Source organism: Oncorhynchus kisutch, linkage group LG25 (assembly GCF_002021735.2).
Source record: "Oncorhynchus kisutch isolate 150728-3 linkage group LG25, Okis_V2, whole genome shotgun sequence".
Classification (NCBI taxonomy): domain Eukaryota; kingdom Metazoa; phylum Chordata; class Actinopteri; order Salmoniformes; family Salmonidae; genus Oncorhynchus; species Oncorhynchus kisutch.
Genome location: NC_034198.2, coordinates 28,325,879 through 28,353,135, shown reverse-complemented (window position 1 = coordinate 28,353,135; position 27,257 = coordinate 28,325,879). Strand labels below are relative to the sequence as shown.

Sequence of the window (27,257 nt, the reverse complement as noted above, 5' to 3'; positions counted from 1 at the left end):
AAGTGCAGAAGAAAACTGCTTAGTCTGGTTATCTCCCTTTGAACATGTCTTAAACACTTAGTCTGTTTAAATCAGGATGATAACCAATGTCCTAAAATGCCCATACGTTAAATAAAGTATGTGTAAATATTCTGAGGTTTCTCTGTCTTTCTGCTGTCTGCGTCACACGAACAGCTGTCCAAACGGAACAGAACACCTCATTCCACTAGACTAGAGGACATCACCCAAAGTCAAACGGAACAGAACACCTCATTCCACTAGACTAGAGGACATCACCCAAAGTCAAACAGAACACCTCATTCCACTAGACTAGAGGACATCACCAAAAGTCAAACGGAACAGAACACCTCATTCCACTAGACTAGAGGACATCACCCAAAGTCAATACATGAACACATGGTTGGGTAAGGAATCTGCCAGGACAGTTCAATCGAAATCAAGATATAAAATCTAAGAGAAGAACAGACTGCTGCCAGAAGTATACTTTAAGTCAGGGATGGGCAACTTTGATGGGGATGGGGGCCAGAAAATGCTCTCTACCCGGATAATTAGATTTTTTATATCTTACACATTTTGCCAGGGGCGGAGAGAATATTTAGCCATTTTAACTAATGCACATTTTTTAGTTTAAGAGTTAATTGAATGAAATTCGACTCATTTTGCCATACGGTGGAGAGAAATGTTTGCAGTTTTTAATATGAAATCTGAGTGAGAGTAGCAAAATCAATGGAGGCCCCGAAGGCTTTAATTCAACCTTGATGACTACAGTACCAGTTTAGATTCCTGGCCGCTGGGTATTGCACCTTGTGTATTCTACCTCCCAACAGTAAGTTGAGACCCCGACTGACAGTTGCCCATCATCTGCTGGAAGTACACCAATATGGCACTCTGGCCGCACAGCAAATCTCCCTGACTGGATGATCAACTAATAATGATGATCTAATGATCACTGGTTATAATCTGTTATCCTGTGACTGCAAGAACACAAAAACAAATTTGTAAAACATTTTTATTTACAATTAAATTAACCATCGTATTGAAATAGATCAGAAAACAAAGATTTTCAACAAACATCATAAATACAGATTTACAGTTTGGCATACTAATAACATGGTGCTGTTCTCTCTCTCTCTCTCTGCTCTGTCAACAGAAATAAAAAGGACAAACAAGCCACATTGATCTGGAGCCATATCTACATTACTAAGCATCTCAAAGTAGGCGTGCCAATCGGAATCAGGTGTCCATTACGATCTAGAAGGTCAAACTGATCCTAGATCAGCACTCGTACTGCGACGCTTTATGAATACAGGCCCTGTGTTTAAAAGTTCAAGCATAGCTTTGAAGATGTTAACCCTTCCAAAAAAGGTATCAGGCAGTAAATAATATAACAACAGCACTAACAGTCAGACAAAACCAGTCTTAAGTGAAAATAACCAACTCTGAGACAGACATACAGTTGTAGGCTACATAAGAGGGAAACAATGATCATAAATAGAAGAATGTCAGGGTCTGAGGAAGAATCTTAATATGAATTTATACAAGTTAGGGAAAGCACTACATATACTAGGGCCCGATTCCCAAACTGACAACTACACCCTACCTATGCAAGGATCGGACAGATGTAAGACAATCTAGTGGGTAGGGAATGTTTCTGGACAGGTCCTAGGAAATAGTTGAGGTTGTGAGTGAAATCATAACTCCCTAACCTAGGTGAAGGCTGCAGAGCATAACATGGACCAATACAACATCATCCTATTTGGAAACGGGAATGTCCACACAAGACAACCCCCCCCAGTCTCATACAGCTGAAGACTTCAGGCACCATCTAACTATACCGATTGCCGTGACAGAAATGGCGCACAAAGAATCTGTACTTTGAAAGTGTTATACCATTACAGAACACAAGATGGAGAGACATCCCCGTATCATCGGCAAAACAAAACGCATTAATTAATCAACGAGACAAGAGTCATTTCCAATAGTTTGTCCTTTAAAAAGAGTTTTAGAAAAAGCTAGACAGATGACAACAAATCAGAAATAACATTCAAACTTATCACACAATAACAACATCCCCATAAATGTACCTAGAGTAAACTAAATATAGCAAGTTGTAAGTACACTTAAACATAAATAACCATTTTTGTCCCAAATAGCACCCTATCCCCCATATAGTGCACACTACTTTATACCAGGGCACATAGGGATCTGGTCAAAAGTAGTGCACTATATAGGGCACTCTTTACAAACTCATTCCATGGAAGGCTGAGCATCTGTGGGTTTTCACTCCTCCTTTGTACTTGATTGTCTAGGTCTTAAAAAAACTAAAACCTTCAGACACTCAGCCTTACATGGAATGAGCTTGGCACCCCTGCTATAGGGAATAGGGTGCCATTTGGTGCACAAGCAATGTAAAACAGATAAAGGGAGGGTACTAGAGGAGTGTAAGTAAACCTTACAAGGTCATATATAATATTGCTCTTTATTTGACTAGCAGAAACAGAGGACTTCCTAGCCTGATCCCAGATGTGTTTGTGCCGTCTTGCCAACTCCTATGGCCATTGTAACGCTGTTATTGCTGATCTGGAACCAGGCTAAAGATTCCCTCCACTCACAGTCAAACACACAACTCCTCAATGACGTAAGCCTCAATTACAGTACTGCCTCTACCAACCTCAGGGGTCCATTCAGTGATGTAAACTTTCTGAACATTGATAGTAGATCGAATAGGGAATTATGTCAGCTCTATTCCTTGTATTTCTATATAAACATTCTGGAATGTTACATCCTCCTGAACAGACCAGTCCTGCAATTGTACACTGACATTATCAAGAACACTTCTGTTTAGTACTGCGTAACACACTGCACGTATGAATCCTGTGTCCCAGCCTAGACAAAAACGCACAAACTCTCCCACATCACATTATACTTTGGTTAGGAAACAATAAAGCTTCACTTAGTGAAATATATAATAAATCATGTTTACTATATACCTCTGAATGTTATCAACTATCAAAATCATATTGGTAATGTTATTATGCAGTGTGTCCAATTGGTGTTGAAATAATATACCAGCTTGTTCCTTTCTCCTATAAAGTCAAGTTCAGTGAGAAAAATAAAAAATAAATACATACAGCATTTAACAAAGTGAAGCTGTTTTTTTTGGAACAGAAGTCTCATAAGTTACATCCCAAAAGGCACCATATTCCCTATAAAACCTTATGGGTCATGGTCAAAAGCAGTGCCCTATATAGAGAACAAGGTGCCATTTGGGACGCACAGAATAGGAGTATTGCAGGTGAGATTTTCTGTTGCCCACATATAACATCGGTTGAATACATTAGAGCACACCGTAACAAAACACTCTGGAAAGGAAAACTAAAACAAGTATTTCTTATTGGACAAGTTGAAGTAGTACCTCTCCGTTTTAATCCATTTTCTTCCATTTGATGCCCAATGAATAGGACCCTGCTGATCGCCAAGTCAGAGGTGCTGCGTTAAGCCACAGTAGTGTTGTACAGAGGATCAGAGGTCTGAGTCTCAGCCTAAACAGCCCTAGGACTAGGATTGGAGAGGTGTCGTGCTTCAGATGATCTGTCTATTCCATGCCATGCATTAGGAACCCGAGGAAGAGATGCTCTGCATCCACCATGGGTGGGAGGAAGACTTTCCATGTTACTCCATCTTGGACATTTCATATTTTGTGGTCATGATTTCCTGGTAAAAAAATACAGAGAATATATTATATATTTCTCTAACAGTCTGTACATATAATACTGTACATATAATACTGCAATCTGAGAATTGAATAACATTAAAGGAAATGCACAGTAAAGCAAACCATGTGTTGCCATTGACAGAAATGAGCCAAAGTTGAGACCTGTTGAGACCTCCTTGTTAAGGATACACATACCTCATCCGAGTCGAGAAGGACAGGCAACGCTCTATAATGAAAGAGGAAAAGACAAAACGTGCTTTTATACAACTGCCTAATGTGGATCACGTTAAAACACATGTATTATTTTTTGTTAAGTCATGCTTACACGTCTGATAAAGAGGTAGGAATGTTCTCTTCCACCCATTTCATGTCTTCATCCTGGACAGATTGGTAAACAAAATGACAGAAGAGAAGAAAAATAGATAATTACTCCACGCTGCCCCCTGTTGTTTAAACTCAGTCATGTCATTTACTAGACGACATAGATGTTCCATTAATGTCTGCCAGTAGGGGGTTTGAAGTGGACCATTGACTGTGCTGACAGAAAAGATTGACTGGGCCTCCCGAGTGGCACAGTGGTCTAAGGCACTGCATTGCAGTGCTAGCTGTGAAACTAGAGATTCTGGGTTCGAGTCCAGGCTCTGTCGCAGCCGGCCGCGACTGGGAGACCCGCTGGGCCAATTGTGGCTGTACATAATTGGCCCAACGTTTTCTGGGATATGGGAGGGTTTGGCTGGCAGGGATGTCCTTGTCCCATCGCACACTAGCGACTCCTGTGGCAGGCCGGGCGCAGTGCACGCTGACACGGTCGCTAGGTGTACAATGTTTTCTCCGACACATTGGTGCGGCTGGCTTCCAGGTTAAGTGGGCATTGTGTCAAGGAACAGTGTGGCTTGGTTGGGTTTCTGAGGACGCACGGCTCTCGACCTTCGCCTCTCCCAAGTCCGTAAGGGAGTCGCAGCAATGAGACAAGACTAACTATCAATTGGATATCGCGAAAAATGAAAAAAAAGATAATAATAAGATTGACTTGTTTGTAAACTGTATTTATATGTTGACTACTTTGCGTTCATATTGATTCGATACTTGTAAACTGACTTTGCCTTTCTTAATTTATTACCTCCAGGGCAATGAAGTTGAACGTTTGATACTAACCGGGTTGGGTCCTGAAGGCTTGGCAGAACCGTTTGTCTCAATCCTGGAGTTGGTTGCTCTCAACTTTATGCCGTCAGCTGTGTAGAGAGAGAAACATTTTTGGTGATCAATGGTCAATGTTTAAACAATGACACAGTGAGAATGAAAACCCTACTATTTCACTAAGTGAACTGTACCCAAATTAGCTGACACCAGGAAGTCCTCGATCTCCTCATCATCAGAGTCGTCCATCAGAGGAGTGAATGCATACCTGTTGAGAACAAAGGAACAGTTAAACATTATCAAGTTATAAAGCTCCATTTAGAGAAAGACCGTTTAAGTTTCCTCTGTGAAGCTTTGAAGAGTCGAAAGGCGAGGCACTTTCTCCCTGACTGACTGTTGGTGGTGGTTTGATACGTCAACATATTGCCATTGAGAAATCTACAGCACACTCAACAAGGTAGCTAAGGTGATGAGAACACCTAGATCAATGCAAATGTCTGTTATGTAACAGCCAAATCAATCATCACCTCTGGTTGTTAGCAGATGGTCTCCATAAGAACATGATAACCAGCAGTATGATGGAGAAGAGGAACCTCCAGAAGGCATCATCTACCCACAGCTCCATCCAGTCCTGGCCACACAGGACGATGCAAACGTCATTCATGAGGATTCAGTATATTTACATTTTTGTTATTGAAGCAGACGTTCTTTTAAAATCACTGCATTCAACTAAAGGAGGTTAAACAGCCACATATTGAAGGTGTTAGTCAAATAAAACATCTTAACTGTTGATTCGTAGCAAAGCTAAAAACATTGATCCAGAAGAACTGTATAAACACACATTTGTATATTTTCTATTTAAACGTTTGAAAACACAAGACATTTAAAAACAGAGAGATGTATTCTTACCGACTGACAATCTGCTAGACGGAATTTTTTTGTCGTCCACACCATGAAAATGATTGAAGCTAAAGAAGGAAAATAATGAGTGATCATCACTACACTACTTGGTATCCGGTGCTGGGAAAAAAAACTCTACATCAATTTAACAACTTCACTCACCTATGATGGCAAAGATGAGTGTGTTCGTGAAGTGTCTGTAGAGAGACAGTTTGACTGGGTTTCTCCTCAGCTTCAGTGTCTTTATAGTTTGAGCCAGGCTCACAAATATGTTTGGAGGCAGTCAAGGAAACAACCTCTGGGCTAGACAGACACTGACAGTATGTAGAGTTACTGACAGACTTCATGTATAAGAAGGAATCAGGGAAGAACCTAGCAAAGTCAGCAGGGAAAACAGCATGCAAGGTCAGATTATGTGCCCTCTGAGTGGTAGCTAGTGGGTTATGGTGTTGGAATGTGATTGACCCGAAGAACAAATGAGGCCCCAGGTAAAGGGGCCCTGGGAAAGGCCGGACTACTTGACCTCTACTTGTAGACTTCCAGGTTAGCTAGCTGTGAGTTAGCTAGTAAGATAGCAAATAATCTGATCTCTCATGCTCTCTATTTATATACGTCAGGAGAAGCTAGCTGTGAGAGGCAGAGGGTTAGCATGTAGCTAGTGGATTAACATGCAGAGACCCTTTGGATTTGGACTGAACCCTTTGATAGAAGCACTCTACTCTGACCCTCCAGCCCAGGGAGGGTCAGAGTAGGCCCCCAGACTGAGGATCAGAAAAGCCCCGGGTAGGGACCAGGGGGCCCCCCCAGGGGACAGAGGAGCCCAAGCAGGGCTATAGGCACACCAAAGGATATCCACCAGCAGAGAGAGGAGTCAAGCAGAGCCAGAGGAATGTTGGCCAACAGAGCCAGGTCAGAGTCTTTCGCCTGAGGGAGGACAGGAGAAAGGGGGAGAGCGGAAGAGAAGAGGAGAGAATACAAGTTGAGAGCAAGATAAATACATAGGAGAGGAGAGCAGGTGGGGAAAGTGTAGATGAAAGTTAAGAGTAAGAGAGACATATGAGAGAGTCAGAGCGCAAGATTAACGTCAAGAGAGACAGAAGAAACAGAGGACGAAAGTGATGAGTGAGTGGGGTAGATAGAGAACAGAGCCTTTCACCAGAGCCGCAACCAAAGACAATCACCCACTGAAACATAATTTAGTATATAAATTAAGGTATACAACCCAAACTCCAGTTTAAATTGTACAAGACACATAACCCCAGCACCTAGTCTATTAGTGAGACTTATGAAAACTTATTAGCAAAATGTGTAAAATTCTGTACTGACAGACAAGTATCAGACAAGGCTAACAAGACAAGTAGGCCTATTTTGTTATTATAGACCAATAGATGTGCATTATGGAGTAATTATTATAAACTCCAGATGATAATTGGATTAAGGATATGAACCAGATGATACAGGAGTCCATCACAACTAGAACAACGATTGTGATGAGGGAAAGGCCATTGTCACGACCCTTTAGTGAATATACATTAATTGAAAGTAATTCCGATAACTCACAAGGGAAAAACAGCAGCTCATCTACAACTGAAATGTCACATTTTGAATGCAAGCTCAATGGAGCAAAATCAAGAAAACTCCTTACCCCAGTGATCCTAAGCACACCTTCGATAGCAGCAAAGGCAAAATACAGGACGCCTAGTCCCACCACTCTGTGCATCACAGTACCCAGTCGAGGCCTGATAGGAAACACAAAATGTACTACATATAGATAGCAGGCTAACCTATCAACAGATTGGGAGTGACAGGGAGTGAGTGATGACCTTTATTTTCTCAACTTACTTGACTATACCATATCCCAGACTAACAATAATGACCAGCAGCCGTGCCAGGGTTCTCTTCAGGGCAGAGATGAGCTCAGCAAAGATCAACAGGCCTGGAGCTGAAAACAAGAACATTGGAATGCATGGTAGAAAGGCAGAAAAACAATGTATTGCTCAGAATAATAACACTCCCTAAACCTCCCCCTTGGCTCTAAGCAAATCTGTAAGGTAGAAGCAATATGATGGAAGCACCATCATCACTACACTGCTTATACCTGCCTATTCAGACTAAGAATATGTCGAAGATAAATACACAACGCAGTGTACAAGAGGTCAAGAGGACTAAAAGTAAATAGAGTACTAACGATCAATGGAAATTGTGTTTTTTTTATGTAATAGGGAATTATTGATCAATGGGTCAGAGACATGGGAGGAATTTGTCTATGCATCGAGCCTGAAATAGGATAGTTATTCAGCCATTGGCCCAGATTTATTACAAGGAATTCTAATTGGTGAACCACAGGCTAGGGCTGGGTTATAAAGTACATATTGTCTCTTTGTCCTGTGGAGAGAAGCACAGGAGAGAATCACTGAGGACAGGGGAGCATGAACATCTACCATCTCCCTCCCCGCATGATTCGTCCTCTTTCAATAAGAATAAACCTATTTTCTTCCCCCTGATTTGCATTGGGGTCTGTGCTATTGAAGAGGAATATCAACTGCTAACAAGACCATACCCGCCTATTCAGACCATACCCGCCTATTCAGACCATTCCCGCCTATTCAGACCATTCCCGCCTATTCAGACCATTCCCGCCTATTCAGACCATTCCCGCCTATTCAGACCATTCCCGCCTATTCAGACCATTCCCGCCTATTCAGACCATTCCCGCCTATTCAGACCATTCCCGCCTATTCAGACCATACAGATTTGCAAAACAATTGGACAGGTTAGTGCCAAGAGGAAAGGGTAGGGAGGGAAATGGGACCGGATCAATGTGAGAGCTGGGTGTAGTGTACTGTAAACTCATAAGCTACCCCTGACACAGTTGTTCTCATACACAGCCTTCACCATGCTCCTATACAGAGGATCTTACTAATCTTTAAACCACTCAGAAAGAGAGCTCGGTGTAGTTTAGTAGTAGTATTAGTCGTAGTGTAGACTCACAAGCTGCCCCGACACCGTTGGTGTTCTCGTACTCAGCACAGAACACAGCCTTCTCCACCATGCCCAGAAATATGACTCCAGCTATCCAGAACTGGATCCGCAGTAAGTCCTTCCAGTAACAGGCAGCCCACATGAACCAGAGTAACGAGTACAGGATGTACACTATACACATCACCATGTAGAACTGAGAGGGAAAGAGATTGGTGTTAAAACATATGAACTAAACTACAATGATACAGGGTTTTAACCTGGCTCTCCTGCATGCCTGAAGAGCGCATTAGCCCACTAAGACAAAACCTAGGCTTTTGGGGAGTTAGAACGCACCTCCAAAAGTACATCATAAAGTTTGACAAACTGGTTTGTTTGATCACTGTCAAACCTAGGACTGCACAGCATCCAGTTTAATCAGGCCTGAAAGGGTCTTTAGTCATCTGAACAAACAACAAGGTCCTATATGGCTTGGTTGGTAGAGCATGGCACTTGCAACGCCATGGTTGTGTGCTCGATGTTGAAATATATGCACTCATGACTAAGACGCTTTGGATAAATGGCATATACAGTATTATATTACATATACAACACAAAACCCTGCAAGTGAAATGTGCAATTATTGGACAATAAAATAGATGACCTACGCGGAAGAATAAACTACCAACGGGACATTCAAAACTGTAATATCTTATGCTTCACGAAGTCGTGGCTGAACGACGACACTATCAACATACAGCTGGCTAGTTATACACTGCACTGGCAGGACATAACATGTATTTTTGTAAATAACAGCTGGTGCACGATATCTAAGGAAGTCTCAAGCTATTGCTAGTCTGAGGTAATCTCATGATAAACTGTAGACCACACCATTTACCGAGAGAGTTATATTTTTCGTAGCTCTTTACATACCACGACAGTAAGAGGCTGGCACGAAGATGCCATTTAATGAGCTGTATTCCGCCATAAGCAAACAAAACCCTCACCTAGTAGCCAGGGTCTTTAATGCAGGGAAACTTAAATCCATTTCACCAAATTTCTATCAGCATGTCAAATGTAGAACAAGAGAGATGAGAAAAAGAAGACTATGGATCACCTTTACTTCACACACAGAGACACATACAAAGCTCTCCCTTGCCCTCCATTTGGCAAATCTGACCATCATTTTATCCTCCTGATTCCTGCTTACAAGCGAAAATTAAAGCAGGAAGCACCAGTGACTAGATCAATAAAAAAGTGGTCAGATGAAGCAGATGCTAAACTACAGGACTGTTTTGCTAGCACAGAGTGGAACATGTCCCGAGATTCCTCCAATGTCAATGAGGAGTACACCACATCAGTCATTGGCTTCATCAATAAGTGCATCGATGACGTCATCCCCACAGTGACCGTACGTACAGTCGTGGCCAAAAGTTGAGAATGACACAAATATTAATTTCCAAAATTTGCTGCTTCAGTGTCTTTAGATATTTTTGTCAGATGTTACTATGGAATACTGAAGTATAATTACAATAATTTCATAAGTGTCAAAGGCTTTTATTGACAATTACATTAAGTTGATGCAAAGAGTCAATATTTGTAGTGTTGACATCTTTTTCAAGACCTCTGCAATCCGCCCTGGCATGCTGTCAATTAACTTCTGGGCCACATCCTGACTGATGCCAGCCCATTCTTGCATAATCAATGCTTGGAGTTTGTCAGAATTTGTGGGTTTGTGTTTGTCCACCCACCTCATGCTGGAAAAGGCATTGTTCGCCACCAAACTGTTCCTGGATGGTTGGGAGAAGTTGCTCTCGGAGGATGTGTTGGTACCATTCTTTATTCATGGCTGTGTTCTTAGGCAAAATTGTGAGTGAGTCCACTCCCTTGGCTGAGAAGCAACCCCACACATGAATGGTCTCAGGATGCTTTACTGTTGGCATGACACAGGACTGATGGTAGCGTTCACCTTGTCTTCTATGGACAAGCTTTTTTCCGGATGCCCCAAACAATCAGAAAGTGGATTCATCAGAGAAAATGACTTTACCCCAGTCCTCAGCAGTCCAATCCCTGTACCTTTTGCAGAATATCAGTCTGTCCCTGATGTTTTTCCTGCAGAGAAGTGGCTTCTTTGCTGCCCTTCTTGACACCAGGCCATCCTTCAAAAGTCTTCGCCTCACAGTGCGTGCAGATGCACTCACACCTGCCTGCTGCCATTCCTGAGCAAGCTCTGTACTGGTGGTGCCCTGATCCCGCAGCTGAATCAACTTTAGGAGATGGTTCTGGCGCTTGCTGGACTTTCTTGGGCACCCTGAAGCCTTCTTCACAACAATTGAACCGCTCTCCTTGAAGTTCTTGATGATCCGATAAATGGTTGATTTAGGTGCAATCTTACTGGCAGCAATATCCTTGCCTGTGAAGCCCTTTTTGTGCAAAGCAATGATGACGACATGTTTCCTTGCAGGTAACCATGGTTGACAGAGGAAGAACAATGATTCCAAGCACCACCCTCCTTTTGAAGCTTCCAGTGTGTTATTCGAACTCAATCAGCATGACAGAGTGATCTCCAGCCTTGTCCTCGTCAACACTCACACCTGTGTTAACGAGAGAATCACTGACATGATGTCAGCTGGTCCTTTTGTGGCAGGGCTGAAATACAGTGGAAATGTTTTTTGAAGGGGGATTCAGTTCATTTGCATGGCAAAGAGGGACTTCACAATTAATAGAAATTTAGACTGTGAAAATTCATGTGTGTGTCATTCTCAAAACTTTTGGCCATGACTGTACATACCTGAACCAGAAGCCATGTATTACAGGCAACATCCGCACTGAGCTAATGGCTAGAGCTGCTGCTTTCAAGGAGCGGGTCTCTAACCCGGAAGCTTATAAGAAATTCCGCTATGCCCTTCGACGAACCATCAAACATGTAAAGCATCAATACAGGACTAAGATCGAATCGTACTACACCAGCTCTGAAGCTCGTCGGACGTGGCAGGGGTTGTTAACCATTACAGACTATAAAGGGAAGCACAGATGAGAGCTGCCCAGTGACACGAGCCTATCAGACGAGCTAAACTACATCTATTCTCGCTTTGAGGCAAATAACACTGAAACATGCATGAGAGCACCAGCTGTTCCGGAAGACTGTGTGGTCACACTCTCCGCAGCCAATTTGAGTAAGACCTTTAAACTGGTCAACATTCACAAGGTCCCAGGGCCAGATTGTTTACCAGGACATGTACTGCAAGCATACGCTGACAAACTGGCAAGTGTCTTCACTGACATTATCAACCTCTCCCTGTCCGAGTCCGTAATACCAACATGTTTTAAGCAGACCACTATAGTGCCTGTGCCCAAGAACACTAAGGTAACCTGACTAAATGACTACCGACCCATAGCACTCACATCTGTAGCCATGAAGTGCTTTGAAAGGCTGGTCATGGCTCACATCAACACTATCATCCCAGAAACCCTAGACCCACTATTGCACTCCACACTGCCCTTTCACACCTGGACAAAATGAACACCTATGTGAGAATGCTATTCATTGACTACAGCTCAGAATTCAACACCATAGTGCCCTCAAGGCTTATCAATCAGCTAAGGACTCTGGGACTAAACACCTCCCTTTTTAATTGGATCCTGGACTTCCTGACAGGCCACCCCCCAGGTGGTAAGGGTAGGTAACGTCCGCCAAGCTGATCCTCAACACGGGCCCCTCAGGGGTGTGTGCTCAGTCCCCTCCTGTATTCCCTGTTCACTCATGACTGTACAGTCAGGCACAACTCCAACACCATCATTAAGTTTGCCGATGACAACAGTAGTAGGCCTGATCACAGACAGCCTATAGGGAGGAGGCCAGAGACTTGGTCCGTGTGGTGCCAGGACAACAACCTCTCCCTCAACGTGATCAAGACAAAGGAGATGATTGTGGACTACAGGAAAGAGAGGAGAGCACGCGGGGCTGCAGTGGAACAGGTTGAGAGCTTCAAGTTCCTTGGTGTCCACGTCACCAACAAACTAACATGGTCCAAGCACACCAAGACAGTCGTGAAGAGGGCACAACAAAACCTATTCCCCCTCAGGGGACTGAAAAGACTTGGCATGGGTCCTCAGATCCTCAAAAGGTTCTACAGCTGCACCATTGAGGGCATCCTGACTGGTTGCATCACTGCCTGGTATTGCAACTGCTCGGCCTACGACCGCAAGTCACTACAGAGGGTAGTGCGAACGGCCCAGTACATCACCAGGGCCAAGCTTCCTGCCATCCAGGACCTCTATACCAGGTTGTGTCAGAGGAAGGCTCTAAAAATTGTCAAAGACTCCAGCCACCCTAGTCATAGACTGTTCTCTCTGCTACCGCACGACAAGCAGTAACAGAGCGCCAAGTCTAGGTCCAAGAGGCTTCTAAACAGCTTCTACCCCCAAGCAATAAGACTCCTGAACACCTGATCAAATGGCTACCCAGACTATTTGCATTGCTCCCCCCCTTTTATACCACTGCTACTCTCTGTTGTTATCATCATATTCACTTTAATAACTCTACCTACATGTTCATATTACCTCAACTAACCGGTGCCCCCGCAAATTGACTCTGTACCGGTACCCCGCTGTATATAGTCTCGCTATTGTTATTTTACTGCTGCTATTTAATTACTTGAAACTTTTATTTCTTATCCATATTTGTTTTTAAACTGCATTGTTGGTTAGGGGCCCGTAAGTAAGCATTTCACTCTATGGTCTACAGCGGTTGTATTCGGCGGAAGTGACTAATAAAATTTGACGAGTGAGTAAAACAGGTGTCTGCAATCTATGACAATGATTAAGCCTACATTATATATTTGACTAGGGACAATTACTGGAAATTAGCATGAGCTAAAGTCTCATGGTACAATGCATCTGACTGTTTATTTAATGTGTTTAATTGAATCTGTCCCAACAAAGGAAAAAAAATCTATTAAATGTATACTCACAATCATGAGAGGCCATTCAGTGATGGAGATGTAGCCGTGAGTTCCTTTCATTACAACGTTTACTGGAAATATAAAGAGAGTATACATCAGCTTTCCATAACACAGAAAATAAATCAGGTTTACAACATACAACATTGAGCAATGTGATCAAAACAGTAGCCAATGTATTATTATTTTAAATAATTTCAATTAGTATTTATGCTGACTAAAGAAATGTCATTTCCATTTTGGTAAGCCTCATGGGCAAGTTTGACATTCAAGAACTGGGTCGTGTTCATTAGGGTAGATAACATAGATAGACATTATTGCAACGGAAAACAAAAATGAGTCCAGCTAGCTAGTCACGCCCAGTTTCAGTAAATGTTCTTCTGTTAGTTCTGGTGGTCCCGCCCTGTTGTTTCAGTCTGTATTTTTGTGTTTGGTGACTAATGAACACAACCCAGCTAAGGCGTATGGTGGTTAATGTAGCGAACCCACCAGTTAAATTCCAGTTGGCTTCCTGTTTGTTAGATTTAATCACCACCACAAACAGATAGGGGCCATCCTTCCACGTGGTGGCAATGACATCATCTTTAAGTGACACACTGGAATTCTTCACACCGCTGACTTTGTCGTACTCCTCCATCGTCCATTTGGTGTAGTTCTCATCCGAACCCTGAGTAGGAGGATTGAACCAACATTTGTTTTAAAAATTGCATTATGCAATGTATTTAGAAATCCCAGAAATATAAGAGAATCTGAAAAGTGATAGCCTGGTCCCAGATCTCGTAGTGCTTGCTGTATATGGCCAACGGCAACTCTATGCTCATTGACAATGACCTTAGGAATTGGCAATAGCCGAAAGCAATAGCTGAATGAGTGTGTGCTAAAAAAGTGATGCAAACACCATGACCCCATCATAGCAGCTCACCGGTGCTGCCCCTTCCATGGGCGGGACAACTGTCCGTGGTTCCACCTTGGCTTTCTGAAACAAAGTTGTCATAGTAAGTTGTCAGTAACTCAAACAACAAGTACATTCGGAAAGTATTCAGACCCCTTGACCTTTTCCCACATTTTGTGACATTACAGCCTTATTCTACAATTGATTAAATACCCCCCCCCCCCCTCCTTACCAATCTACTACACACACACACACACACAATACCCCATAATGACAAAGCAAAAACAGATGTATAAATTAAATTCTCTCATCAAGGATCGCGCTGTTCATCTTTCTCTCGATACTAGTCTCCCAGGCCCTGCAGCTGAAAATAATTCCCAGAGCATGATGCTGCCATCACCATGCGTCACCATATGGATGGTGCCAGGTTTCCTCCAGATGTGACGCTTGGCATTCAGGCCAAACAGTTAAATATTGGTTTCATCAGACCAGAGAATCTAGTTTCTCATAGTCAGAGTCCTTTAGGGTCCTTTTGGCAAACTCCAAGCGGGCTGTCATGTGCCTTTTACTGAAGAGTGACTTCCGTCTGGCCACTCTACCATAAAGGCCTGATTGTTAGTGTGCTGCTGAGAAGGTTGTCCTTCTGGAAAGTTCTCCCATCTCCACAGAGGAACTCTGGAGCTGTCTCAGAGTGACCATCGGGTTCTTGGTCACTTCCCTGAACAAGGCCCTTCTCTCCCGATTGCTCAGTTTGGCCTGGAGGCCAGCCCTAGGAAGAGTCTTGGTGGTTAAAAACGGCTTCCATTTAAGAATGATAGAGGCCACTGTCTTCTTGGGGACCTTCAATGCTGCAGAAATGTTTTGGTACCCTTCCCCAGATCTGTGCCTCGACACAATCCTGTCTTTGAGCTCTACGGAGCTCTTGGTTTTTGCTCTGACATGCACAGTCAACTGTGGGACCTTATATAGACAGCGGTGTGCCTTTCCAAATCATGTCCAATCAATTGAATTTACCACAGATGGACTCCAATCATCTTGTAGAAACATCTCTATGATGATCAATGGAAACAGGATGCACCTGACCTCAATTTCAAGTCTCATAGCAAAGGGTCTGAATACTTAAGTAAATAATATATATATTTCTTTTTTTAATGCTTTTCACTTTGTCATTATGGGGTATTGTGTGTAGATTGATGAGGATCACATTTTTTTTTTTAATCATTTTTAGAATAATGCTGAATACTTTTTGAATGCACCGTATCCTTTTCAAACTATTGAGCCGACCCGAACAAAACTGTGGCTTGAATATTTTGTTTTCACCCTGTCCTTTTCAGTACGGTTCAAGCAACTATGGTAGCTGAGTAACCAGGCCTGCTCAGTTCAGTCCAGTAGTGTGAAAAGCCCTGTAATGGAAAGTAACTCATGTGCTGTATGTAACCTATAAGCCCTTACATTTAGCATTGGGAAGTATCGCAGGTCATTGTTGCAGGTCAAGGGCTTGTGCTTGTGCTCAATGCATTCCCCTTGTCCTAGAGGGTTAGGATCCATACTCTGTCCTCGACTCAGTGGCGTCCTCTCATACATTTCCTTGAAAGTAATGATATATATCAAAGTTGAGATATTTTTTTACAAGTACAATATGTATTAGTAGTTGAATGTAGGGAGACATACTTTTAAATCTCATTGCTCAAAAGGAAATGTAACTCCAAAAGTGCATATTACAGTCAACTGGTAATTCACATCAACTGTCAATATGTGGCACTACCATAGGAATCCTAAACAAATTAAGGTAGTGATAATGAAAGATGACTATGGCAAACACTCACTCTCTGCTCCACACACCCATATCTGATATCAACTTATAGACCAGGGGTAGGAAACTAGATTCGGCCACAGGCAGATGTTTGGCGGAGCGGAAGGCCGAAAAATAACTAGAATCATTTATACACTAAATTGACCACAACTAAGCCCAAAAATGTATTTTTCTTTTCAAACACAATTTCATACCTTGATTACATTGAGTCACTATCACATATACATTCTTTTTTTTTCATGGGAATAATTGGGAACAGATTTCCTACATTAAACTAATTTTTAGCTGAATTCCTGGTGATTTTACAATGTATTTTTGTACTAAAAACTTGGGAGCAAAACAAATTCTGGCCCCCGGGCCACCTGTTGCCGACCCCTGCTTTAGACTAACATGGTCCTAGTAACTTAATAACTAGGCTAGTGCATGTACTTTACTTACCTCAATATTATTGAACTCGTTGTGACAGGGGTAGTATTTCAAGTACCATTGAATGGTAAAAGTAATCTCCTCTGGACATCCAAAGGACACAACTTTAAAAAAGAAACCAATAAAAACAAATAAAGTGTTACTAGGTATGTTTCCATCCAATTGGTGATGTTAATATTCTAAAATCCACATAAATATGCAAATTTTCCCATCAAATTGACCTGTTGCAGATAAAATGCTGTGTGTGATAACGTGGCGCACATAAAAATAACTTTTGCGGCTAAATTCCCAAGTACCGAAATAAAAAATACAAGTTAAATGGGTTTCCATAACACTTTCCAATCTACTGATTGTTGGCAAAAATAGCAAATGTATATGGAACTGTTAAGGGATTTTTTTAATCAATAATGACTAATTATGTATACATTTCAATCAGGACTGACTAATCAGAATACTATTATGTTACTGTATAGATGTATGAATTTTCTTTTAATCGTAGTACTGAATATAATGTGTGTAATTATAATCAAGAATTAGAACAATGACTGTCTGTTCCTTGGTAGAAATGAATGAACGTATCGTCAGACTGGCTAGAATGCTTATCTACACAGGAAGACCTTGGCTTGGTCATAAATTATCTAAATTGGTGGGAGACGATGTAGGAAGGCTTAAGTACTATACTGCCATTGTACCGGAGTGGAGGAGAGACGGGACAGTTCTAAACCTAATGACGTCATTTTCAGTATATAACCTGTTGTAAATTGCATCATGTTCAGTACTCTTGAGAATAAACACTAGTGCTTGATTTTGAGACTGGTCTCCGCCCATTTTATGGAAAGAAGTGTCTTACAAATCCTTAGAAATGGGCTGAGTGTATTAATTTAATTGGGTATTAAACATATAGGAATTTAATTCCACTAACAGGAACATATGGAATCATATTTTATATTTGATTTTCTTCAAAGTAGCCACCCTTTGCCTTGATGACAGCTTTGCACACTCTTGGCATTCTCTCAACCAGCTTCATGATGTAGTCATCTGGAATGCAATTGAAATTAACAGGTGTGCCTTGTTAAATTAATTTGTGGAAATGCGTTTGAGCCAATCAGTTGTGTTGTGACAAGGGTGGTATACAGAAGACAGGGCTATTTGGTAAAAGTATTATGGCAAGAACAACTCAAATAAGCAAAGAGAAACGACAGTCCATCATTACTTTAAGACATGAAGGTCATTCAATACAGAAAATGTCAAGAACTTTTAAAGTTTCTTCAAGTGCAGTCGCAAAAACAATCAAGCGCTATGATGTAAATGTCTCATGAGGACTGCCACAGGAAAGGAAGACCCAGAGTTACCTCTACTGCAGAGGATACGTTCATTAGAGTTAACTGCAATCCAAATAAATGCTTCAGAGTTCAAGTAACTAACACATCAACTTTTCAGAGAAGACTGCGTGAATATCAGACCTTCATGGTCGAATTGCTGCAAATTGGATCCAACCACCATGTCTTGGAGATTTTTGGTTCCAACCACCATGTCTTCGTGAGATGAAGAGTAGGTGAACCGATGATCTCTGCATATGTGGTTCCCAACGTGAAGCATGGAGTAGGTGGTGTGACTGACACGGTTTTATTTCGAATTCAAGGCACACTTAACCAGCATGGCTACCACAGCATTCTGCAGTGATACGCCATCGCATCTGGTTTGCGCTTAGTGGGACTATCATTTGTTTTTTCAACAGGACAATGACCCAAAACACACCTGGGATTTGTTGATGTGAGTAGTTTTTAATTGAATGCCTTTAGAGTATCTAATGGGTTAGGACCCAGATTGCAGTTCCTATGGTTTCCACTAGATGTCAGTCTTTAGACATTGTTTCAGACTTGTTTTCTGAAAAAGGAAGGAGGAGGCCTTTCTGTCAGTGGACTGTAGAATCATGCAGTGCTGGTTTTGCGCATGACCGATTGCGCGCCCTTAGTTGTTTTTCCTTTCTATTGAATACACTATTGTCCGGTTGAAATATTAGCGATTTAGACAATTGAGAAACTGAGGATTAATTATAAACATTGTTTAACATGTTTCGACGAACTTTAACGGTACTATTAGGATGTATTCGTCTGCATGTTTTGACCACCTTGGAGCCAGTGGATTACTGAAAAAAAAACACGCCAACAAAACAGAGTTTTTGGGATATAAAGAGGGACTTTATCAAACAAAACTAACATTTATTGTGTAGCTGGGACTCTTGTGACTGCAACCATATGAAGATCTTCAAAGTTAAGTGATTAATTTTATCGCTATTTCAAACTTTTGTAATTCCTTTACTTGGTTGTAAAATGTTAGTATGCTTTTGTAAGCAGGCACTGTCCTCAGATAATCGCATGGTATGTTTCGCAGTAAAGCCTTTTTGAAACTGACAAAGCGGCTGGAATAACAAGAAGTTCATCTTTAAGCCGATGTATAACACTTGTATTTATTATGACCATTTCTGTATTTTGAATTTGGCGCTCTGCAATTTCATCGGATGTTGTCGAGGTGGGTCGCTAGCAGAACGCCTGCGCCAGAAAGGTTAACACTTTTTTGGTTACTATATGATTCCATATGTATTATTTCATAGTTTTGATGTCTTCACTATTATTCTACAATGTAGAAAATAGTGAAAAATAAAGAAAACCCCTGGAATGAGTAGGTGTGTCTAAACTTGACTGATTCTGTACGTGGCACTGATACACATTTTTGCAATTTATTTAAAAATAAAACTATATTGGAGCTGTGCCTGTTTTCCTAGAGATAGAGGACACAGATTTTTTACTTGCTATATTGTATTTACTTTGCCATCATGGCCTTTTTTGCCTTTACCTCCCTTCTCACCTCATTTGCTCACATTGTATATAGACTTGTTTATACTGCATTATTGACTGTATGTTTGTTTTTACTCCATGTGTAACTCTGTGTCGTTTTATCTGTCGAACTGCTTTGCTTTATCTTGGCCAGGTCGCAATTGTAAATGAGAACTTGTTCTCAACTTGCCTACCTGGTTAAATAAAGGTAAAATAAATAAATAAATAAAATAAAAGATATATCAAATAACATTTTAATGTCACAAACTCCCTGAATACAAGTGTAGATTACCATGAAATGCTTACTTATGAGCCCTTTCCCAACCATGCAGTTAAAAAGTAAAAACATTTACAAATATATAAGAGAATTTACTACTTTAAAATGAAGATAGGCTCAATGGCGTTGCCCATGCTGTCACAGACGCTATAATGGCACAGATATAAAGAGTACTCCATCTATCTCCATGGGCTGTTGTTCACATGCGCATCTGACATTTCATTGGCTAGAATGGTCTCACCTGACCTCGCCTCCTCTTGCCTGCCTTCCATCTTTGAGAACATGCATTTCCATTGTTAAAAAGGTCACTTGACTATCTTTTCAATAGAATAGGCAATCTTTGGTAGCGGGTCGAAGATCTAGAACCAGAGTACCAGGTATTGTGACAGGGCAGTGAGAGTCGCATGGAACCTTTTGCAGATTGTAAACAAGCTAATCGCACGCTGAAACGGTTATTTTCAGGTCTTGTGAAAGCAAAACATTTAGCAGAATTCTCACAAATGCTCGAGGAAACAGGTTAATGTTTGACATCCTCATGCGAGGCATTTCCCATATACAGTATGATATCAAACATTGGCTAATCTTACCTTTCAATTTGATATCAGTGTCTTTATACATAGATTTCCTCAAAAGCAATGGTCTTGAGGTCTGTGAAGAAGAGGAAACAGTGTTTACATTGGCATTAATTAGATAAACTGAGTAAGTCAGTCCTGACTAATGTAGTCTAGGCCTAATGCCTAACAGGTCCTCTGTATCTCAGTTGGTAGAGCATCACGCTTGCAATGCCCGGATAGTGGGTTTGATTCCCGGGATACCCCATACATACAGTGGAAGTCGGAAGTTTACATACACTTAGGTTAGTCATTAAAACTTGTTTATCAACCATTCCACATATTTCTTGTTAATTAACTAACTATAGTTTTGGCAAGTCAGTTAGAACATCTACTTTGTGCATGTGTAACAGTATAGACTTTAATCAGGGCAAGGTGACTGGTAACATGACCGAATACAAACAGTGCAGCTATTCCCTCCGCAAGGCTATCAAACAAGCTAAGCGTCAGTACAGAGACAAAGTAGAATCTCAATTCAACGGCTCAGACAGAAGAGGCATGTGGCAGGGTCTACAGTCAATCACGGACTACAAGAAGAAATCCAGCCCAGTCACGGACCAGGATGTCTTGCTCCCAGGCAGACTAAATAACTTTTTTGCCCGCTTTGAGGACAATACAGTGCCACTGACACGGCCTGCAACGAAAACATGCGGACTCTCCTTCACTGCAGCCGAGGTGAGTAAGACATTTAAACGTGTTAACCCTCGCAAGGCTGCAGGCCCAGACGGCATCCCCAGCCGCGCCCTCAGAGCATGCGCAGACCAGCTGGCCGGTGTGTTTACGGACATATTCAATCAATCCCTATACCAGTCTGCTGTTCCCACATGCTTCAAGAGGGCCACCATTGTTCCTGTTCCCAAGAAAGCTAAGGTAACGGAGCTAAACGACTACCGCCCCGTAGCACTCACTTCCGTCATCATGAAGTGCTTTGAGAGACTAGTCAAGGACCATATCACCTCCACCCTACCTGACACCCTAGACCCACTCCAATTTGCTTACCGCCCAAATAGGTCCACAGACGATGCAATCTCAACCACACTGCACACTGCCCTAACCCATCTGGACAAGAGGAATACCTATGTGAGAATGCTGTTCATCGACTACAGCTCGGCATTCAACACCATAGTACCCTCCAAGCTCGTCATCAAGCTCGAGACCCTGGGTCTCGACCCCGCCCTGTGCAACTGGGTACTGGACTTCCTGACGGGCCGCCCCCAGGTGGTGAGGGTAGGCAACAACATCTCCATCCCGCTGATCCTCAACACTGTGGCCCCACAAGGGTGCGTTCTGAGCCCTCTCCTGTACTCCCTGTTCACCCACGACTGCGTGGCCACGCACGCCTCCAACTCAATCATCAAGTTTGCGGACGACACAACAGTGGTAGGCTTGATTACCAACAACGACGAGACGGCCTACAGGGAGGAGGTGAGGGCCCTCGGAGTGTGGTGTCAGGAAAATAACCTCACACTCAACGTCAACAAAACTAAGGAGATGATTGTGGACTTCAGGAAACAGCAGAGGGAACACCCCCCTATCCACATCGATGGAACAGTAGTGGAGAGGGTAGCAAGTTTTAAGTTCCTCGGCATACACATCACAGACAAACTGAATTGGTCCACTCACACAGACAGCATCGTGAAGAAGGCGCAGCAGCGCCTCTTCAACCTCAGGAGGCTGAAGAAATTCGGCTCGTCACCAAAAGCACTCACAAACTTCTACAGATGCACAATCGAGAGCATCCTGGCGGGCTGTATCAACCGTAAGGCTCTCCAGAGGGTAGTGAGGTCTGCACAATGCATCACCGGGGGCAAACTACCTGCCCTCCAGGACACCTACACCACCCGATGTTACAGGAAGGCCATAAAGATCATCAAGGACATCAACCACCCGAGCCACTGCCTGTTCACCCCGCTATCATCCAGAAGGAGAGGTCAGTACAGGTGCATCAAAGCTGGGACCGAGAGACTGAAAAACAGCTTCTATCTCAAGGCCATCAGACTGTTAAACAGCCACCACTAACATTGAGTGGCTGCTGCCAACACACTGACTCAACTCCAGCCACTTTAATAATGGACATTGATGGGAAATGATGTAAATATATCACTAGCCACTTTAAACAATGCTACCTTATATGTTACTTACCCTACATTATTCATCTCATATGCATACGTACATACTGTACTCTATATCATCGACTGCATCCTTATGTAATACATGTATCACTAGCCACTTTAACTATGCCACTTTGTTTACATACTCATCTCATATGTATATACTGTACTCGATACCATCTACTGTATCTTGCCTATGCTGCTCTGTACCATCACTCATTCATATATCCTTATGTACATATTCTTTATCCCCTTACACTGTGTATAAGACAGTAGTTTTGGAATTGTTAGTTAGATTACTTGTTGGTTATTACTGCATTGTCGGAACTAGAAGCACAAGCATTTCGCTACACTCGCATTAACATCTGCTAACCATGTGTATGTGACAAATAAAATTTGATTTGATTTGACATCCGCCCCCTCGCCCCGACCTGGGCGCGAACCAGGGACGCTCTGTACACGTCAACAGTCACCCTCGAAGCATCGTTACCCATCGCTCCACAAAAGCCGCGGCCCTTGCAGAGCAAGGGGTACCACTACTTCAAGGTCTCAGAGCAAGTGACGTCACCGATTGAAACGCCACTAGCGTGCATCACCGCTAACTAGCTAGCGATTTCACATCGGCTACACATGACACAAGTTATTTTTCCAACAATTGTTTACAGACAGATTATTTCACTGTATCACAATCCCAGTGGGTCAGAAGTTCACATACACTAAGTTGACTGTGCCTTTAAACAGCTTGGAAAATTCCAGAAAATGATGTTGTGGCTTTAGAAGCTTCTGATAGGCTAATTGACATCATTAGAGTCAATTGGAGGTGTACCTGTGGATGTACATCAAGGCCTACTTTCAAACTCAGTGCCTCTTTGCTTGACATCATGCGAAAATCAAAAGAACTCAGCCAAGACCTCAGAACAAAAATGTAGACCTCCACAAGTCTGGTTCATCCTTGGGAGCAATTTCCAAACGCCTGAAGGTACCACATTCATCTGTACAAACAATAGTACGCAAGTATAAACACCATGGGACCACACAGCCATCATACATCTCAGGAAGGAGACGCGTTCTGTCTCAGAGATGAACGTACTTTGGTGCGAAAAGTGCAAATCAATCCCAGAACAGCAAAGGACCTTGTGAAGATGCTGGAGGAAACCGGAACAAAAGTATCTAAATCCACAGTGAAACGAGTCCTATATCGACATAACCTGAAAGGCCGCTCAGCAAGGAAGCCACTACCCCAAAAACGCCATAAAAAAGCCAGACTACGGTTTGCAACTGCACATGGGGACAAAGTTCGTACTTTTTGGAGAAATGTCCTCTGCTCTGATGAAACAAAAATAGAACTGTTTGGCCATAATGACCATCGTTATGTTCGGAGGAAAAATGGGGAGGCTTGCAAGCTGAAGAACACCATCCCAACTGTGAAGCACAGGGGTGGCAGTATCATGTTGTGGGGGTGCTTTGCTGCAGGAGGGACTGGTGCACTTCACAAAATAGATGGCTTCATGAGGATGGAAAATTATGTGGATATATTGAAGCAACATCTCAAGACATCAGTCGGGAAGTTAAAGCTTAGTCGCAAATGGGTCTTCCAAATGGACAATGACCCCAAGCATACTTGCAAAGTTGTGGCAAAATGGCTTAAGGACAACAAAGTCACAAAGCCCTGACCTCAATCCCACAGAACATTTGTGGGCAGAACTGAAAAAGTGTGTGCGAGCACAGAGGCCTACAAACCAATGTTACACCAGCTCTGTCAGGAGGAATGGGCCAAAATTCACCCAACTTATTGTGGGAAGCTTGTGGAAGGCTACCCAAAACATTTGACCCAAGTTAACATTTCTAGGGTCGGGGGCAGTATCCTGAATTTCCACCTGTCTGATGTGCCCAAAGTAAACCGTCTGTTACTCAGGCCCAGAAGCTAGGACATGCATATAATTGGTAGAATTGTCAAATAAATGTCTGAGTATAACAGAACTGATATGGCAGGCGAAAAAAAACTCACCAACTTCAAATGGGAAGCTATTGCAAACTATGACTTCCGCCTCCCAGATTGCAGTTCCTATGGCTTCCACTAGATGTCAAGTCTTTATACATGGTTTCAGGCTTGTTTTTTGAAAAACCAACGAGTAATAGTTGTTTATCGTGGGGAGAGGTAAGGCAAAAGTAGTCTCTTTGCACACGTGAATGAGGGTTCGCTCTTCGTTGTTTTCCTTCCCTATTGAACATACTATTCTCCATTATCCTATATTTAGCTATTAGACTACCTGAGGATGAATTAGAAACACCGTTTGACTTGTTTGGACGAACTTTACCGGTAACTTTTGGGACTTCTCTGTCTGCATGTTGAACGGGTGGATTACTGAACTCAATGGTGCCTACTAAAACAGACTTTTTGGGATATAAAAGAAGGACTTTATCGAACAAAACAACCATTCATTGTGTAGCTGGGACCCTTGGGATTGCAAACAGAGGAAGATCTTCAAAGGTAAGTGATTTATTTTATCGCTATTTATGATTGTGACACCTGTGCTGGTTTGTAAACATATGTTGATGTGAGGCGCTGTCCTCAGATAATCGAATGCTATGCTTTCGCCGTAAAGCCTATTGTAAATCGGATAACGCAGTTCGATTACCAAGATTCTAAGCTAAAGAATCATGTATGACTCTTGTATTTTCATGAATGTTTAATATTACGATTTTGTATTTGGCGCACTCCGATTTTAGCGGATGTTGTCGAATGCAGGATCAGCATGCTAAGATGTTAAGCAATTTAAAGGCAATGCTACCAAATACTAATTGAGTGCATGTAAACTTCTGACCCGCTGGGAATGTGATGAAAGAAATAAAAGCTTAAATAAATCTACCATTATTCTGACATTTCGTATTCTTAAAGTAAAGTGGTAATCCTAACTGACCAAAAAGGGAATTTTTTATTGAATTAAATGTCAGGAATTGTGAAATTGAGTTTAAATGTATTTGGCTAAGGTGTATGTAAACTTCTGACTTCAACTGACATTCAGTGATATGAGGAAACCCTATTCCCTCTATAAACCACAACACTCGTGTTCTCTCATCTGGTGCCGTATGTATCCAGCCAGAGTGATGATTTAGAATCCGTTTTGCTTTTTCAGATCACGATAAATTAGATTACATTGGAAGGGGGACTTGATCCTTGACCAGCACTCATTCCTACTCTTACACTTCATATAGGCCCTGGTAACCATTATTGGGAGTCCCTAAGCAGGCAATGGGTAGCTCTCACATTACTCTGCAACAGGATATGGTGGTGGACAGACACCTGACCACCTCCATGGAAAACAAACTCCCAATTAGCCTACCTCTCTTGTGCACTTGCTCACTTCCCTTCACGGACTTGAAAGCAATTCACTGGTAGATCTCTCCAATTCATTGGACACAGTAGCTAGTCTACCAAATAGATTTGGCACAGCCCACATTCTAATCTGAACATTAACTAGCTCACTAATTTTACTTGCTGAATGATTTGTAGACGTATGTTCTATCTGGGCTAAATTGCAGGCAATGATCTAACCCTGAGTACAGTGGTCTGTGTCTGATGCTTGTTTACATTTAGCTATGTAACTTTAGCTAGCTAGCTGCCCAACAGAGGTGTTGGCCAAGAAATTTAGATATGAAGATCGGCAAACACGGCTTCATTAAAAATCCCAGCTCAAATTTGTAGACGACGTCATGGCGACGTTGTCTAGCTAAACTCATGCGCAGAAATACGTAATCTCGTCTCGCGCCGAACTGCGCATGTGTATGCCGTCAAATATAAAGGCACACTTTCGATAGTAGTTTTGACAAATGAAAACGTCTGTCACTTTCACGAGGTTGGAGAAATAACATGTTCATCTACTTAATACATTGTCTCGAATCTATGTGTCTTTAGATTGAGAAAATTAACTAAGGAACAATGTTTCACTTCACTCATTGACTTCTCCAAACCCGGCCCTGGTCTGCTTGGCAAGCGTTCCCGGAAGTTTCGCAATGTTGCGCGTCTGCTTGGCAAGCGTTCCCGGAAGTTTCGCAATGTTGCGCCTCTGAGAGGTTAGAAACTCTGTGGCTACATCTTTCAACGATATCGGGTTAGTGAGCCTATGCTATCTAGCTCGCAGATAAAACATTAATGTTTGCTTCAACGCCTTGTATCGATAAAGTCTGAATCTGCTCAGGAAAATGCATTATTAATCAATAATGTTCAATTTTATGAACAGAAAAACGCCCCCTTCATCCAAACCCATGCTAACTGGCTAGGTAGGTTGGATTGCTAGCCGGTTAGTTGAAATTAATCGCACGATTGTTCTTGCTAACTAACTATATTACATATTTTAATACTCACATTGACAACTGTAATTCTCCACTGTCCTGGTTCTGGAGCTGCCATCACCCCGCTATTTACATCTCCTAGTAAAATAATCCCTGCCAAATAAAGGAGCCAGGTTTTCACTGAGCTAGATGTGTTCCACGTCCTCACCCGTACAGAAGCAGCCATGTTTTCAGCATGTGGTATAGCTGGGGCGACTAGCTAACTCACCTGAGTGGAAGTAACGTCACGCGCATGCTGAGTTGACGTTTTAACATCAGATGCATTG

At 42.3% G+C, this 27,257-nt stretch overlaps 1 protein-coding gene across 3 annotated transcripts; it reads right to left on the bottom strand.

Moving 5' to 3' along the window:
- Nucleotides 1-994: 994 nt before the first annotated feature.
- tmem87b (transmembrane protein 87B) lies at nucleotides 995-27,257 on the bottom strand. 3 transcript variants are annotated; one of them, XM_020461073.2, is made up of 19 exons: nucleotides 27,200-27,257; nucleotides 20,504-20,564; nucleotides 16,815-16,906; nucleotides 16,016-16,150; nucleotides 14,594-14,647; nucleotides 14,161-14,338; nucleotides 13,684-13,745; nucleotides 8,744-8,927; nucleotides 7,595-7,694; nucleotides 7,398-7,491; nucleotides 7,197-7,268; nucleotides 5,915-6,023; nucleotides 5,762-5,820; nucleotides 5,380-5,483; nucleotides 5,047-5,120; nucleotides 4,871-4,947; nucleotides 4,041-4,093; nucleotides 3,911-3,941; nucleotides 995-3,714 (listed from the first exon to the last, which is right to left on the bottom strand). In XM_020461073.2, the coding sequence occupies exons 2-19, from the start codon at nucleotides 20,532-20,534 to the stop codon at nucleotides 3,673-3,675; spliced, it is 1,551 nt and encodes a 516-aa protein (XP_020316662.1). In that variant the 5' UTR covers nucleotides 20,535-20,564; nucleotides 27,200-27,257; the 3' UTR covers nucleotides 995-3,672. The 3 variants fall into 3 exon arrangements, with proteins under 3 accessions (XP_020316662.1, XP_020316659.1, XP_020316660.1); XM_020461070.2 differs by lacking the exon at nucleotides 27,200-27,257 and adding an exon at nucleotides 27,005-27,181; XM_020461071.2 differs by lacking the exons at nucleotides 7,197-7,268; nucleotides 27,200-27,257 and adding exons at nucleotides 6,605-6,676; nucleotides 27,005-27,181.

Bases quoted from the DNA above. Each gene is read 5' to 3' on its own strand.
- tmem87b (XM_020461070.2), bottom strand. From the start codon at position 27,157: ATGGCTGCTTCTGTACGGGTGAGGACGTGGAACACATCTAGCTCAGTG. The intron at 13,746-14,160 runs GTGGGTTCGCTA...TTATATTTCCAG, and splicing joins AGCCAACTGGAATTTAACTG to TAAACGTTGTAATGAAAGGA. The intron at 5,484-5,761 runs GTAAGAATACAT...CTGTGTGGCCAG, and splicing joins GTCTAGCAGATTGTCAGTCG to GACTGGATGGAGCTGTGGGT.